At 48.6% G+C, this 18,165-nt stretch overlaps 1 protein-coding gene across 1 annotated transcript in view; it reads right to left on the reverse strand.

Annotated features, from left to right (window-relative positions):
- prkcz (protein kinase C, zeta) overlaps positions 1-18,165 on the reverse strand; it is an 89,574-nt gene that overhangs the window by 70,945 nt on the left and 464 nt on the right. The window contains exons 2-4 of the mRNA XM_081707288.1: positions 11,947-12,068; positions 11,513-11,602; positions 11,378-11,428 (exon numbers count right to left, since the gene is read on the reverse strand). Coding sequence (XP_081563414.1) covers positions 11,378-11,428; positions 11,513-11,602; positions 11,947-12,068 — 263 coding nt within the window. The remainder of the gene's footprint in view (positions 1-11,377; positions 11,429-11,512; positions 11,603-11,946; positions 12,069-18,165) is intronic.

The following is an 18,165-nucleotide window of genomic DNA, read 5'->3' on the forward strand; positions in this document are numbered from 1 at the left end:
CAAGGGTGGAGTCAACACTCATGTATTACTTAGGGTGGACTCATCTCCCACCTGTTACTGAGGGTGGAGCCAGTAATTACAGGTGAAGTCTCACTCTCAACAATTACAGGTGATGTCAATAATTACAGGTGAAGTCTCACTCAATAATTACAGGTGCCGTGTCACTCTCAATAATTACAGGTGCTGTGTCACTCTCTGTATTAAAACTCACTCTGCCCCAGTGGTTTTTATTACTTTACAGACACATGGTAATGCTGAGAAAAGGCAGTTGTGGGGTAGTAAGCATGCAGCATGGCTGCAGAGTCAAGTCTCCCTCTCTCTCTCTCTCCCTCTCCCTCTCCCTCTCTCTCTCTCTCTCTCTCTCTGTCTCACTCTTCTGCTCACTCTCACCCTCTCTCTGTCCATCTCACTCATACTGTCCATCTTTCTGTCAATCTGTCACTGTCTCACTCTCCATCCCTCTCTCTCCCCAATCTCTGTGGGGTCTGTACATTGTGGGAGTAAACAGACTAACGCGCGCTGATTAATCGCTGGTTTGCTACACCCTCATCTACCTGTGCACGGTTCCTCCACCTCTTCCCTGCGGCTGCGAGACTTCTTACAGACCCGCAGAGTTCTCCGACGCCTCTGGAATCACCTGGACCTCCACAGTGACTAAAACCTTTGAGCAAAATGTGCGTAATTACTGAAGTATCCAAAACCACACACACCACTCCCCAAAAAGATGTTCCAGTTAACACATTCCCCTCCTTTCAGAACCTCACGCTGCGCCACACTCAGAGAGATGTCCTGCACAGACTCACACGAGCTACCACATCCCACACAACGGGCCTACTTCAGCATTTTAACACGCCTCCAGCAGACCTGCTTCCAGAGCTATAAATACTAGATCTATCTGCACTGTATTCCTTAATCTCCCCCACACTGCATTGCCATGACGATGCAGGATTCAGGATTCCGCTCTGGGTAAAGCTAGAGTTTTAGGCAAAAGGGAACGTTGGGTAATCTGGAGAGACCTGCACAGAAACATGTGATACTAAAGTTTTGTTACAACCAATATGGACAGTAGAGCACAGTTGAATCAACAGACAAACCAACACAGACAAATCAGTTTATGATTTAGGTGACATTCACGACATTTACTGCAGTTCACAATTAAAAATTTTGCTCTAGTCACCCAAAACGTAGGCAGGTCAGTTCCCACGTCTGGGTCTGTGTTCAGAGCACACAGTCTAGTACAGAACCAGTACAAAATATTCCCCAAGACAGAAGCTGGGGAACCGGGCCTCGGGTCTACCTCGCCTTCTGTTAGCTGAGTTTGAGGAACGCGTCTGAGTCAGTTGAGCAATGAGAGTAAATCACATCACCACTGCGGGAAGCAAAGCACAGCAACAAGAAAACAGGCCCGTCTGTGAGATCTTCCTTACACACACACACAATCCTGTAAGGAAGATATATGCGTTAACATGTCCTACTTGGTCTCTCCCCATGCAACAGCTGCAGATTCTATAATTTAATAGATTAATAATTTTAATGCAGTTATTCAAAAACTTTTCCCACAGATGTTTCCAAAACCTTAAATCACATTAAGGTGGCAGCATACACCAAGCCCCTAACAGCTGGAAGAAGGCTATAGCCCCACCCCCTCACAGCTATAACCCCACCCCCAACCAAATACAGCCCCACCCCCTAACAGCTAGAGCCCCTCCCCTTCACAGCTTGAGTCTCACCCTCTCACAGCCAGAGGAAGGCTAGAGCTCAATATAGAAAAAAGGTGAGAGAGAAAGAATACAAGCACATCAACATCTGGTGTCTCTTTGCAGGGTGTGTGTATGTAAATGTGGCGACTGAAAGAGGAGGTCACAGATAAAAACAATGGATTGTGATGAACAGTGAGGAGGTGAGACAGCTCAGGAGAACCGCACACCTCTGGACTGTGATGACCGGTGAGGAGGTCAGACAGCTCAGGAGAACCGCACGCCTCTGGACTGTGATGACCGGTGAGGAGGTCAGACAGCTCAGGAGAACCGCACACCTCTGGACTGTGATGACCGGTGAGGAGGTGAGACAGGTCAGGAGAACCGCACACCTCTGGACTGTGATGAACAGTGAGGAGGTCAGACAGGTCAGGAGAACCGCACACCTCTGGACTGTGATGACCGGTGAGGAGGTCAGACAGGTCAGGAGAACCGCACACCTCTGGACTGTGATGACCGGTGAGGAGGTGAGACAGCTCAGGAGAACCGCACACCTCTGGACTGTGATGAACGGTGAGGAGGTGAGATAGGTCAGGAGAACCACACACCTCTGGATTGTGATAATGATGAGGTGAGACAGATCAGGAGAACCGCACACCTCTGGATTGTGATGACTGGTGAGGTGAGACAGATCAGGAGAACAAACATACCAACAAAAACAAACTCAAGAGACAGCCATCAAAACAGGATGTGGGGACACGACGTTACAACGACACACTGATTCACTGCAGGTGGGCGTTACCTCCTGTGTGGTCTGTATTCTCAATATTTAAATGCCAGGGTTAGGCCCTTGTTAAACGTGGCAGCGGTATGCTAATGCATGCTTTATCCCAGCTCTTAATGAGATAATTGATGTGATTAACAAGAATAAGAGTGCTCTCAGCTCTTGATTAAAGCTGAAAAGTAAATGATAAAAAAAACCCTGAAACATAAACAAACATTTCCAAGCATTGAGCTGAGTCTCATCAAACTGGTAGGATGACTGGTAGGTGTGCAGTGGTGTGCGCAGTGGTGTGTAGGATGACTCTCTGGAGAAGGACAGCTGTCAAGTTTATTGTGGAAGCTTGCTCACTGTTAACAAGGTAATGGCACAAGTCACAAGTCACATCACATCTGCAGGTCACAGCATTTGACTGGACTGGACTTATTATGCCAGAGTGCTGTATGCTACAGAATGCAGGACAAGGGCCTGGCAGCCCGGAGAACCAAGAGCCTGGAGTTTAGAGAGACCCACCAGAGATACAGCGCTACTGGCAGAAACTCAGAACAGACTGGTGAGAGTCTCAGGACTGACTGGTTTGTCTCATGATGGACTGGTGAGTCTCAGGACCGACTGGTTTGTCTCATGATGGACTGGTGAGAGTCTCAGGACTGACTGGTTCTTAGCACCAGGACATGCACCCTTGATAAGACTAGATCCACCTGCTCTAGGCTATTAGGCACGAGCCTTAACCCCCTCAGAGCATCACGCATGTTTGGGCTTCCTGTGACACGTCCATTTGTGTGTGGTTAGGCAAACTTCCAAGTATGGACCAAGGTCACGGGTTTGACCCCAGGGAATGAGTGCGTGAGTACGTACTGTCCTTCTGGCAGATACGCCAGAATAAGCGTGCCTGCCTGTTTCTACTACACCAGCTACTGCACTAATTGATTTTCTGCTAGAGAGACCCCACATCACACCAGCACAGACAAAAATGAAAGAGAAGGAGAGGCCATGGCAGCTAACACTAGCCATCACGACAAAAAGGAAGGTGAGATCGAACACAGTGATATAGAGGAGAGGGGAGCACAGCAGGAGAGAGAGGACAGAGCCGTGCTGAGCCATGGCCCCCTGAGAGGGTAGGCTGGGTTGGAGGAACAGGGGGATGAGGAACAGAGGAAGAACACATCTGTGTTCAACTGTCTGAACAGCTAGCTGTTATGCTTCTGACTCAGCTACTGACACACACACACACACAGAGGGGAGGCAAAAGAGAGTGTGTAGAGAGAGTGTAGAGAGGGAGAGAGAAAGAGTGTGGGGGGAGAGAGAGAGAGAGAGAGAGAGAGAGAGAGAGAGAGAGAGAGAGAGAGCACATGTCTTATTATGGCAGCTGGGTGCTGGGTGAAGTTTGTGGAAATGGCAATTATAAGGATGGCAGCTGGGAGATGAGACTCCAAAATGGATGACATAACCGTTGTGAAGCTCCCCCCCCCAACTCATTAAGTGTCTGTGCTGCTCCTCTCTGTGTCTTTCTTGTGTCCCACAATCCTGTGCTGTCCCTCTCCCAGCGATGTCACTTCCTCTGTCCGTTCCGTCAGCTTTGTTTCCTCCACTCTCTAAAATCCTCTCATCTTTCTCTCCCTACACACTCTCTCTCTCCCTCTCTCTGCTGGATCCAGCTGCCTCCTGCGCGTGCTGCTTCGTCCCCTCTGGTTACTTATTTGTTTGTTACTGCTAAACGCGTGCGCGTAAGAGGGCCGTCTGCGCGCGACATTTCGCTCAGGATTCAAAACAGGAGTCTGCCCTCTCTGCTTTGCAAATGAAAAACAGAAACAATAAATAAATAACCAAAACATACAAGCAAGCGCGCGTGCCAGGTGTAAGCATGGTTTTGTGCAGTGCTCGAGATGCGCCTCACTGTTGTGCGACATTTAACTGCATGCGTCATAACGGCTGACTGACAGCATTGCCGCCTTCGGTCGCCACGCGGAGTGCCTTCTTCACCGGAGAGCTCAAACGAGCTGCAACAGTCACGTTATCCGTACTTTCCACGTCTATTCCTGTCTCGCCGTGGGGACATGCTTCTCACACTTCGTTAGCGCCATCCAACTCACAGAAAATAATTTAAGCGCTTTACAGACTTCGCAGAGACAAGCGACGAGCTATAAAGTTCCTTATGATCCGGCTATGCGCGCAGCCGTGACTCCGCACCGAACGGAAAGAGCAGCGCGAGGTAAGGTGGCGCACTGCGATGGCACGAGCCTCCTCTGCACAGCCACATCAGATGAAAACAGGAAGGAATTGCGAGGTTTTTTCACCACTGAACGCACCGTTTAACGCTCTGACCACAGAACTTCATAGAGCTCTTTATACTTTTTAACAAATTTACTTTTGCCATCCATCATTATTTTAGTCTTGGTGATAAGAATTCGACTTATTTCATTGTAAGTCTATTTCATAATTTTAGTCTTATTCATTTCAGTCTATGACAAATCACCAATTTTAGTTATACATATGTGACAGACAAACTACCGTCAGAATACAGCATTCAGTTTGTGCACTAGTGAAAATCAAAGCATTCAGCATAATGATGGTATTTAACACACTGTCTATGCTGATTCTAGCATTCACTCTAAGGACCAGTACAGATTACTGGCCCCAGAGCGCTACCTGTACCCTGTGTGTCATATCTGTGTGTTTCTGAGGACTGTGAGGGTCATGGGAAGATAACACAGTGCAATTAGGATCTGATCAGACAACAGGGCACCCAGCACATGCAGACCACAGGAAAACACACGCAGCTACACAGCAGCCATCCAATCAGCCGTCACTCAAAGAAACACGTGGCCACAAATCAGTCGTCCAATCAAACATCAGAGAAACACGCAGCTACATAACAGTCATCCAATCAGACGTCAGTCAGAGAAAGACGCAGCCACATAACAGCCGTCCAATCAGATGGCAGACAGAGAAACACACGGCTACATAACAGCCATCCAAACAGACGTCAGTCAGCAGATCTTCTACAGCCATTGTTGTTGGACAGTTACAGGAATGAACCTCCCAAACTCCCTTTAGAATGTAAGGGATACATTTCTGTGCAGATGCCCAACCCCCTCTGGAAAGACCATCTTACCAGGAGCAGAGTTCCCATCCTGGAAGGTGGAGGAGCTCCAGTAACATGCTGGTGAAGGGGGCAGGACCAGGAGTGTGTGTATACGTTTGCATGTGCAGGACCAGGTGTGTGTGTGTGTGTGTGCGCGCACGCACGCATGTGCGGGACCAGGTGTGTTACTGGAGTTACTGAGTATCTGTTCTTCTTGTGAACGGACAAACAACTGACTATTGTTGCATTCAGGACACAAAACAAAGTTAATACTGTGAATGAGACACTGTGTGTTCACATCTGCAAGTGACACACACACACACACACACACACACACACACACAGGAAAACAAACATGTCATGCAAAGGTGGGCCCTTTGTTTTGGTACTGTAAAGTTGTGTTATTGCTGCTGTCTTTCTAATTTTGTCAGACTTAAACAATACATGAGCATCCATTTCCACCATGCCTACAGAGCATGAGAGAAGAGCAGGGGGCTGAAACAATCCTCCACACAATGTGACAGATCTCCAGCAGACTCAGGAACCAGTGCACACTCTACCGCTCCTCCCCTCTCCCCTCATCTCCTCCCTCCAGCGCCGATCACAGCTCCCCTCATCAGTAGCACCCACCACACCTCCAGCTGGTGAGGCACATACCCTCAGCCTTCTTAAGATGCGTCGGGTCTCCAGCATGGAGAAGCAGGCCGAGGGCAGCTGGCCCCCGGAGAACACAGCTCCTTTGTGCACAGGACGACGCGGGGAGATGCTGTCTCCTCTCCCTGTCCATCTTTGTCTCCCTCTGTCTCCTTCACCTCTCCCTTACTACTGTCATTTAAGATTGCCAGGTCGGTGATCTTAACACACACACACACACTCACGCTAAGAGGTTCTGCCTCACTTTGAAGAAAACAAGAGCATGTCGAACAGGATTTTTGACCAACAGATCACCGCATGCGAGAAAAAATGAGAGAGAGCGAGAGAGAGAGAGAGAGAGAGAGAGAGAGAGAGAGAGCGAGCGATTGCCAGCTAAATCCCAGCATATATTTTTTTTTGCTCTAATGCTAAACACACCACATCTCTCTCTCACACTCACACACACACGTAGGTACAGACGTATGTACATGTCTGGATATACAGCGCTGTGTCATATGCTAGTTCAATGTCAGCCGCATTCTAGTACAAAAGACCCCGGCGTCGGACGAGCCGGGCAGATGGATGGACAGATGGGTGGATGGATAGATGGATGGATAGATGGACGGATAGAAGGATAATTCAGTGGAGTGTTGCTGCTCACCGATTCTCCTTTTCTGCTCTCTTCAGCTCGTTCTCCTGGCAGCCTGTCCACGAGCACCGGCACCAAACTGCACAGTCCCTGACCCCTCCCTCTCTCTCCCTCTCTCTCCCCTCCCCCCTCTCTCTCTCTCTTCCTCCCCCTCTCTCCCTCTCCCCTGCTTCTTGCTATTTATTTTATTATTTCCCTCCCTGTCGTTCTCCTTCTCCCTCCCTCTCTAGTGTTCTTGTGTTTGCTAGCTGCAGGTGTTCTCGTCCTCAGTGTGTCTGCTACCCTTGTGCCTTTTGGAGTGGAGTCCGGGTCTGCTGCCTTTATGGGTGGAGTCCGGGTCTGCTGCCTTTATGGGTGGAGTCCGGGTCTGCTGCCTTTATGGGTGGAGTCCGGGTCTGCTGCCTTTGGTGTTGCCTTGGGGTGGAGCTTGTATCTGTTGGCTTTGGAAGTGGAGCCTGTCTGTGTTGCAGTTTGATCAATTTCCACTGATGGGCACCAAAGACAAAGACAGGAGGAAGTGCAAACAAAGATATTTTGTGCTGGAAAAGCTGCCCCCCCCCCCCCCCATCCCTCACTCGTGTAGTCGTGTGTCCCTGGAGTGCCAGTGACAAACAGCTGAAGGGTTTGAACAAAAACCTGGTATGGAACAGGCTGACAGCTGGAATGAAATGTGTGTGTGTGTGCCTGTGTGTGTGTGTGAGAGAGAGAGAGAGAGAGAGAGAGAGAGAGTGTGTGTGTGTGTGTGTGTGTGTGTGTGTGAGAGAGAGAGAGAGAGAGAGAGAGAGTGAGAGAGAGAGTGTGAGTGTGTGTGTGTGTGTGTGTGTGTGTGTGTGTGTGTGTGTGTGTGTGTGTGGGAGAGTCAGGAGGTCGCAGTGCCAACAGCGTTCCAGTTCACATCTGTGAACACAAAAAAATCATTAACTGAACTGTTCAGCTGGGAGTAAAATAATCATCTGACATTAATAAAGTACTGAATAAGATGAGTAATGACATAACTAACTAGTAAAGTATTGAAAAAGGTGATTAATGATGTAATTAAAAGGTAAAGTACTGAATGTAGGTATTCCTGATGTAACTAAAGGGTGGCAAACCGAATCAGGTGATTTTGGAAATTAATAAATAGTAACGTACTCAATGTTTCATACACAATACAACAACATCGTAATGCATTATTGCAATACTCTTTGCGTGTGTGTGTGTGTGTGTGTGTGTGTGTGTGTGTGTGTGTGTGGTGTTTTACATGGTTGGAGGTCTTACTGTGAATATCAGGTCAGTAAATCTCCTGATAAATTGATTTTTTCTTCTAAAGCCCATTTGCACTGTGACAGACATGTTAGTCTCACCAACCATAAAAACAGCAACACACCCCCTCACTCCCATCTCCACACCCCCTCACTCCCAGACTCCCATCTCCACACCCCCTCACTCCCATCTCCACACCTCCTCACTCCCAGACTCCCATCTCCACACCTCCTCACTACCATCTCCACACCCCCTCACTCCCAGACTCCCATCTCCACACCCCCTCACTCCCAGACTCCCATCTCCACACCCCCTCACTCCCATCTCCACACCCCCTCACTCCCATCTCCACACCTCCTCACTCCCAGACTCCCATCTCCTCACTCCCAGACTCCCATCTCCACACCTCCTCACTCCCATCTCCACACCTCCTCACTCCCAGACTCCCATCTCCACACCTCCTCACTCCCATCTCCACACCTCCTCACTCCCAGACTCCCATCTCCACACCTCCTCACTCCCAGACTCCCATCTCCACACCTCCTCACTCCCATCTCCACACCTCCTCACTCCCAGACTCCCATCTCCACACCCCCTCACTCCCAGACTCCCATCTCCACACCCCCTCACTCCCAGACTCCCATCTCCACACCCCCTCACTCCCATCTCCACACCCCCTCACTCCCATCTCCACACCCCCTCACTCCCATCTCCACACCTCCTCACTCCCAGACTCCCATCTCCACACCTCCTCACTCCCATCTCCACACCTCCTCACTCCCAGACTCCCATCTCCACACCTCCTCACTCCCAGACTCCCATCTCCACACCCCCTCACTCCCAGACTCCCATCTCCACACCTCCTCACTCCCAGACTCCCATCTCCACACCTCCTCACTCCCATCTCCACACCTCCTCACTCCCAGACTCCCATCTCCACACCTCCTCACTCCCATCTCCACACCTCCTCACTCCCAGACTCCCATCTCCACACCTCCTCACTCCCAGACTCCCATCTCCACACCCCCTCACTCCCAGACTCCCATCTCCACACCTCCTCACTCCCAGACTCCCATCTCCACACCTCCTCACTCCCATCTCCACACCTCCTCACTCCCAGACTCCCATCTCCACACCCCCTCACTCCCAGACTCCCATCTCCACACCCCCTCACTCCCAGACTCCCATCTCCACACCCCCTCACTCCCAGACTCCCATCTCCACACCCCCTCACTCCCAGACTCCCATCTCCACACCCCCTCACTCCCAGACTCCCATCTCCACACCCCCTCACTCCCATCTCCACACCTCCTCACTCCCAGACTCCCATCTCCACACCTCCTCACTCCCATCTCCACACCTCCTCACTCCCATCTTCACACCTCCTCACTCCCATCTTCACACCTCCTCACTCCCATCTCCACACCTCCTCACTCCCATCTCCACACCTCCTCACTCCCAGACTCCCATCTCCACACCTCCTCACTCCCATCTCCACACCTCCTCCATTCAGGAGAAGCAGCAACATTACAGGACTGTCACACACTCTGGATTCACTACAGAACCCTTAAAAAGAATCTTCATCACTACTCAATAAAAGCAACTTGCTGTGATACACTTGACCTCTGAGGGGAAACTATGAAAGTAAATCACACACACACACATGCACACACACTCATGTGCACAAAAAAATGCATTATTTTCATATCCAGCATTTAATAAAATTATGAACCTGTATGAAGTTAATAAAAAAAAATAATGCCATGACAGGTTACAGCCAATCAGATTCTGGTTACTATGCAGATTTAATTTGAGTGTGTGACATCATTCGTTATTATTTAGAGATTCGCTATTGGTCACAATCTCTCTTTTGTATTCCGCTGAAGTACTAGACAGAGGTCTCGGATAAAGCTAACACGCGCACGCGCACACACACACACAAACAAACACACACACACACACACACACACACACACACACACACACACACACACACACACACACACACACACACAAACACACACACAAACACACAAACACACAAACACACAAACACACACACACACACCTCTATGATGAGTCGATTACATAACAGTAAAGCCTAATGATAATCCTGAAGATCAATTTTATCATTTTAATAAGAAGAAAAAGAAGAAGAGGAATTCTGTTAATCACTTTGGCAACAGTTGTTAATTACACTTCATAGGACTAAAGTAAAATGAATTTGACAGACGGGGGCGGGCGGGCGGGTTATCTGTGGGAAAGCTTTGTCTGCAGAGTGATGTGAAGGCAGACATCACAAACAACCAGGAAGAAGAGTGTGGCTCATGAGCAGGTCACTGTTGGTGCTGCTTCACACACCTTTACTAGTCACAACTATAAGAACACACACGCACGCATGCACAGGCACACAAACACATTTTTTATAGAATACTTTCCAGAGTAAATACCACACAGAGAATACCAACACACCCAGAACCACAGCAGAACGCACATATACACGCATGCTACAGACCACACCCGACACACGCAATGCACATCAGTGAGACTGAGAGAGAGAGAGAGAGAGAGAGAGAGCATACCTATAGTGTGATGGTCAGAGGACAGTAGACACACTCTTCTCAATGACAGAGCGGCAGACTCAGACACTGAGCGCGATACAGACATCACTTACACGGACACACACACTCGGATACACACGCTGCAGACGGGTCCTGTGTGCTGCAAGTTCCACAGGCGTGATTGTAAATTCATGACACCTTTAGGAGCAGTGAGCATGACACCAGCTGACTCAGCCATTCTGTACAGCACACACACTCACACACAAACACACACTCACAGAGAGAGGGGCAGAGACAGAACTGGACCTTATCCATAGGCTATAATTATATAAATAAAATATAAACAAGAGAAATAAATCATAAGACTCTGCACACCGACCTTCATCATCACCAAACCTTTATGGCATTTTGGACCCAACTTTTAACCCCTGAGCAAACACCCTCACTTTACTGGTCACTGCTAGCCTACGTCCCTCTCCAGACTGGACAGACACATTTATATAAGACATCTTCCTGTTTAATGAAGAGAGCCTTGTGTGTCTAAGCCAAGTCAGTTTAATCGACATGAGTCAGGAACACAGCCCCAGAGCGTCTGCACAGCCAGGCACAGAACAGAAACACAGTCACCGCGAACGAGAGAGGACGACCACGGACAACCACGGAGGACCACAGAACAGAACCACTCAGTCAGAATGAAGCAGAGAGCAGGCGGCAGAACACAACACTTACTGTCCTCTCCTGGACATGGCATCCCAGGCTTCTCTGGGGCGCTCGGGAATACTGAGAGAGAGGGAAGTATTATGAGATGACAGTCCCAGAGGGGAAGTCACTCAAAGAAAACTGGCAACTAAAGCAGAGCGTCACCATGAAGGAGGAGTCCAGAAGGTTTGGTCCTGCCGTAGATACGAAAGGCTTCGTCCATCTCCATCTGGGATGAGATGGTGCATGGGTCACCTGAGAGACAAATAAACAAATCCAACAAGTAAACAAATCCACCCAAAGCATCTACATGTTTTCTGTGTCACGTGGAAGGGAATTCTCTTTAAGACAGACGGACCATCACACCTGAATGTCACACATGTGACTCAGGTGCACTCAGGTGCTCCGTACACACAACAACCTTCAAGCAGAAGCAGACTTGGTGTTCCCAAGGACAAAGACACATATAATGAAGACTCCTGTCTGGTGCGTCTGCTGGCAAACTGTTCTTTAGGTCTAAGTGACAAGTTTTTGGGGACAGGCAGCTCTGTAGACGTGAGACAGGCAGATTTGTGGATGTGAGACAGGTGTCTGTGTACCTTCATCATCGATCCACTTCAGTGTGAGGGGCTGCTCCTCACAGACGTTACACATCGCCCGCAACTCTACACAAAGCTCAGCGAACGTCAGGCCTGAGTCCAGGTGTGAGATCAGCATGTCCCTGGACACACACACACACACACACACACACACACACACACACACACACACACATACAGTATTTTAATATATAGGAAATGACAATAATCTATGGGAAAAAACATGTGTATGCGTGTGTGTGCTTGGAACCAGAAGGGTATAAATGACATCCTGGTCAGATCACTGCATTATCTGAGAAGGTACATGAGTAATGTGACACCAGTTGCTGTTTCATCCTCTACTCTGGGCACTAAAGCAGATTACCGTTCTCTCCTAGCTGCGTTCATCTCTGAGTGATGATGTGGACAGGAAACTGAATTCCATTTGAACTTTACATACAAACACAATAAACTGTGGAACAATGTTGAGATCTGCACACAGAACAGACTAGTTCCTCTTCCTGTCCTAGAAGTGACAGTGAGCAGCACACACACACACACACACGCACACACACACACGGCAGACCTGCAGACCACTATCAGGGTGTCCACACGCCAGTTGTCCTCTCACGCTATGAAAGGTGTGAATGACACTCGATTCTAAGGACGCTGGAACGTCCTCTGCTGGAATGCTGGAACTGTTCAACTTAACAAGGCTGGGCCGTATGTCCGAGCCCCGTGTGACCGGGCCGTCCGTCCGTGCCGTCCGTCCGTCCGTCCGAGCCCCGTGTGACCGGGCCGTCCGTCCGTCCGTCTGTCTGTCCGAGCCCCGTGTGACCGGGCCGTCCGTCCGTCCGTCTGTCTGTCCGAGCCCCGTGTGACCGGGCCGTCCGTCCGTCTGTCCGAGCCCCGTGGGACCGGGCCGTCCGTCCGTCTGTCCGAGCCCCGTGGGACCGGGCCGTCCGTCCGTCTGTCCGAGCCCCGTGGGACCGGGCCGTCCGTCCGTCTGTCCGAGCCCCGTGGGACCGGGCCGTCCGTCCGTCTGTCCGAGCCCCGTGGGACCGGGCCGTCCGTCCGTCTGTCCGAGCCCCATGGGACCGGGCCGTCCGTCCGTCTGTCCGAGCCCCATGGGACCCGGCCGTCCGTCTGTCCGTCCAAGCCCCGTGTGACCGGGCTGTCCGTCCGTCTGTCCGAGCCCCGTGTGACCGCTTTGAGCCATAATAAGAAGGGGTTGCTAATGAACAGATGTGTTGACTCAGGAGCAGTGAGGACGTGCAGGGGAGCTCCAGGCTGTCCGACTGTGGGGTGTGTGGGACAGGACACACAGCAGGGATACAGGACACTCCTGTCCTGTCTTGCCTCGCCAAACATACCTGTTCCCGCCAACGATCAGTACCGTCATATCAGCTAGATTCTAGTGTAAAGAAAAAATGATCCTTCTAAGACCAACTGGAGTAGGAGCATAAATGTGGAGACATTTAAACCAAGATGTTACAAATTAAATATTAGGAAGGGAATTACTGTGTTAAGGCAGAGAGTTGCTGTGTTAAGGAAGGTGTTACTCTGTCAGGTCTAAAGTATAACATTAAAAAAGTTAAAGGACCCTGGAAACGTTGTAACTAAAAGTTCAGCTTACTAACTGCAATGTCGTAAAAGGATGTTTCTAACAGGAATTATTATGTGTGCCAACACTCGAGGTGTTTTTGCCTGGTGAAATATCATCTTTGCCATTCAGGTTTATTTATTTATGCAAACCATGTGATCAAAAGACTGGAGGGTGGAAACTATAGAAACAGTGAGATTTGTCTGCAACATACAGGAATATTCAGCGTCTGCAGAAGTGCTTTGCATGGGTTTCATTTTCAAATGTATTTTTAACCCTTAACGCCCAGCAGCAATCATTGTGTGTGTGTGTGTGTGTGTGTGTGTGTGTGTGTGTGTGTGTGTGTGTGTGTGTGTGTGTTCACTGTGGCAGCTTGTGTATCAGCAGGTGGAGTCTCTAAAGGTCACTTTCGCCAGCAAATGAAAAAAAAACCTCAGAATCTCTAAACCTCTAAACTTCTCCACCTCTAAACCTATAGAAAATCAACATACTTTACCTGCATGGTGAATATAACTAATATAATAATATAATAATCAAATTCCAGATGAAGTCTAAAGGAATGCTTCCCAAACCTTCCCTATTCAGCCATGTCCCTCAGAGCAGCTGTACTGGTGAGGCTATCTCCAGCCAGCTCCTTTTCTGAGGCTACAGTACACACACTGCTTTTTCTGTTCTTACAATTCTTGTAATTGACTCCAATAGGTATCAGTCCCAAGGTGGGTTTTAAAATAAATTACAAAAAACTCTCTTACCATTCTTGTCACCAATAAAAACCCTCAACTAAACTCCTTGTCCTAACCCTACCCCTAGAGATGCCATAACATAATAAAATACATCCATTAATGGTCTTTATCAAAACACTGCTCATGTCTATGTTAATGCATCACAGAAATATGCTAAACTGATCAAATTACCCACAATGCACTGACGTTTTCAAGGGGTCGCCAGAGTATTATAATATTACTAAATATTATATGAATATTATAACATTATTATTTCACCATCTTAATTACAGTTAGAGCCAAGCATGATATAGACGGCGATCACCACCATGTTGACGAAGACTATGATGACGTTCATTGTGATGTCACCAGTCAGTGCATGCACAACTGTACTTGAAGTTGGGTTTCCAAGGAGACCATCATTTCTGAAGGTGATGTAAACACACAAGATTTTAAACGAGGTTCACAAGGGATTGTTGAGATGCAAAAAAAAGTTCTGGGTTCAGATGAAGGAGACCTTAAATAATTCCATTATCCCCCGAGCTAGCGAGATTGAGGGATTTAGTTATTCTGTTAAAGTCTCAGCTGGGTTTCAGAGGAAGCGCTGCGTATACTACCAACCTGCGACACCTGTATGTGACGTTCTGTATGCACAGGCATTCGATAGCACTCACTCACTGTACACACACGCTCACAAGAACACGCCCGCCTTCACACACATCAAAGAATGCTCCGCGTGTTTCTCAAGCCAATCTGCTTTAATCACTGTAGGGAATAAAGTTCACCGTGCAAAATGAGTATTGCATACAAACTCCATGACAGGCTACATGACGTGTCCCAGCACTGCATCCTGACAGCAGGTTCAGGCCAACGAGCAGCTACAGGTATTTCTAGCTCGAGCTAGCACACGTGTGTAAATGTGGAGGGGAAAATACACACCACGTTAAGCCTGTGCACTTGTGTTACAGCAGCGTTTAATAATTAAGACAGACGCAACAACCACACCTACTCTGAGGAATTTGCACTTCAACCGAACAAAATGAGGTGCAATGCTTCATATACATGTACAGGTCCCTCACACACATACACGCATGTATATATCCCTGTCACACACACACACGCACACACACACATACGTATATATACACACCTCACACACACACACACACACGTGCGTGCATATATGTCCCTAACAACCTTCCATTAATACAACTTTTACATTTGCTGAAACATTTAGATTAAAAGGCAGACGAGAGTTACAGAGGCCTAGTGAACTGCTCTCTGATCGCCTAACAAACAAAGATCCTTTCCACAAAACACAATGGGCGCACACACACACACACAAAACAGGCTGTCACAGGAATCACAAGAAATCATGACACTGGTGCAATTCAAACAAGACCACAGCCCTCTGAGTCACAGCATCAGACTAAACTAACTAATCACAGTAATTCAAACACTCAAAGAATTTCTGATGATGTCTGCCATCCTGGAGTCCAGTTCCCCCTGGAGTTGACGTATTTGTGTAAACAGTGTGACTAATACGCATGTAGCTGTGTTTGCTGCCTCTGTCCTCGCAGAATAATAACGCATTTCTGTTTGAGAGCGTAAGATGCCAGGACAGCTGCTGAACGTCCACGAAAAAGAGAACTATCAGTGAAGCTCATGACTGGTTGCTAGGCAACTGACTGGCTTAGGGTGTCTGCAAGCCAACCGGGCAATACTACCATGCCAAGCAAGCTCCACTGAAAATATTTATAGAAACGGGAATCTCTTCCACTTTCAGCTCGGGGCAAAAACACTGTCTAAGATCCAGAGTTTTATCCTTGACTCACACACATCTTCTGCTTCTGTTCTTCATTAGCAGAGTTGGGTGTGTGTGTGTGTCTGTAAGGGCGATGTTGACAACAGCCTTGTGAGCTTCCGCAGCGTCTGACACACATACGCACCGAGGAAGCGCCTGCGGTCATTTCCAACGCCCACCTCTGTCCATGCTGTCAAGCAAAGGTGTCAGGGAAACAAGAAAAGCGTCCTCATATGTGAACATTTAGAACCACATTTAATTAGTTCACGTCAGGGAACACAAACGGTTTACGTCCAGCCCCATCGGAGTGTTAGAGCTCACGACATACGTCACCAAACAGGAAGTGTGTGAACTGCAGCTCAGCTCCATATCTGTTTATGTGGGCATTGAAGGGAGGATCGAACTGACAAACTAACTCAAGAACACCCAAGTCGTTCTTCACTGGCAGTCTACATCCTGCAAGGAGCCGAACTCCTGCGGCAGTCCTGGCTCTCTGCCTTACGCTGGCTTTTCAGCTGGGCATCAATAGCTCTATGATATTAGCTCTCTGCTCAGTGTGGACAAACACAGCCTTCCTGTGTATTTCACACCCCACTCACATATGCAAACATTTGCATATTTTGCACACAAAACAACCCCCACTCCCTTGTGAGGCAGAGTAACACAGCCTCTCTCTGATGTGACATTCATTGCCACCTCATTTGGGACAGAAGAAACGTTTTGCCAAAAAACAATGGCCCCTGCTGGCCCTCAGGGGACCTTCTCCTTCTGTTGGCCTCTCTGGGAGTTCCTCCTCCTCCTAGCCATTCGATGTTTACATTCAGTGTTTACTACATAAAGCCCTATAAAAAAATACATTCAAACTGATAACTAAATTGACCTTAACGTACTGTTGTGTTTTAGAGAGTGGAGTCTGGTAGTGTGAACTATGACCCTGGAGTGCAACTCAACACGCCAGAGTGGAGTTCATGTAATTTGAACCCAGTTCAAGGGTTTACAGCCAGGTTTCTCTGTGCTGGTCGGGAAGTTACCCTCTACTGCACAGACTCACCATCTCTGACACTAGGCATTCTGACGCATTTCAGTAAGAAGGATTTCCTGGGGTTGGAATAGGTGTGTTGTTGGAGGGACAGGTATCCCACAGGGCCTGTCTTTATGCGCCTCTGTTTCAGACACATTTACATACCTGCTAAAATCACAACCAGCAGTGCTGGTCTCAAGCCCACTGTGATCCAGTGCAGGTTACCGCTGGCCTTCTTCACACACCAGACTCAGCTGAACCAGGTGAGCCAGAGAACTCCAGACATAACCAGGGCACTGGCCTAGCACTGCCAACCATCAGACCAGACCTTCATCATTACTCATCCTCGGAGGGGCTTTACAGTCTGTGTAGTGATGTTGGCCATAGGTAGGACGATATCTGACCACATTTCTGTGTGCGTGATCTTACTGCTCTTATACACCTACTAAACCTGAGTGTGAAGAGTTTAATGAGGTATTGAGAATACCTGATCTATACACGAATCCACAAGACCAGCGACCATTTAAAGGTTAGCCACAAACGTTCACATGAACGAGGATGGGGTCACATGGCCAGGAGTCATAAAACAATTCGTAAAATGATCTCGAGTTAATGAACTTCTTTAGTGAAATTAGGGAAGCGGTTCAAAACAGGAAACGTTTGCGCGTTAGCATGTGTAACAGTGAGGCAAATGAAGCTCAGAAAGCGCTCCACCGTGAGCGAGCCTCCGCGCCCCGGGATAGCTCGAGCACCCGTTACAGAGAGCCATTGCGTTTTTAATAACCAGACAGCTGGTCAAATGTTCAGTGTCGGGCTACGGACCGGAATATCCCTACAATAAACATGCGTGCCGCTTTCTGAAAGGCGAAAACACTAACGAGCACAACTTTTCCGCGGCAGTGATACTGACTTTTCTCGCAGTGCCGGTGAGACGGACGGGGCAGTTAGACGCCGGACTAGAACACATTCACTCAGCTTCAACTTTTCCGCTGTGACCGCTTTCATTCCCAACGCACGTGTTTGTTTCCGCGGTGGTTTGAGGAGTTCGTTTAAACAAATGCGAGAACTGAGTGCGTGATGTCCCGACTAC

Source organism: Electrophorus electricus, chromosome 25 (genome assembly GCF_041902795.1).
Source record: "Electrophorus electricus isolate QZ-2024a chromosome 25, ASM4190279v1, whole genome shotgun sequence".
NCBI lineage: Eukaryota > Metazoa > Chordata > Actinopteri > Gymnotiformes > Gymnotidae > Electrophorus > Electrophorus electricus.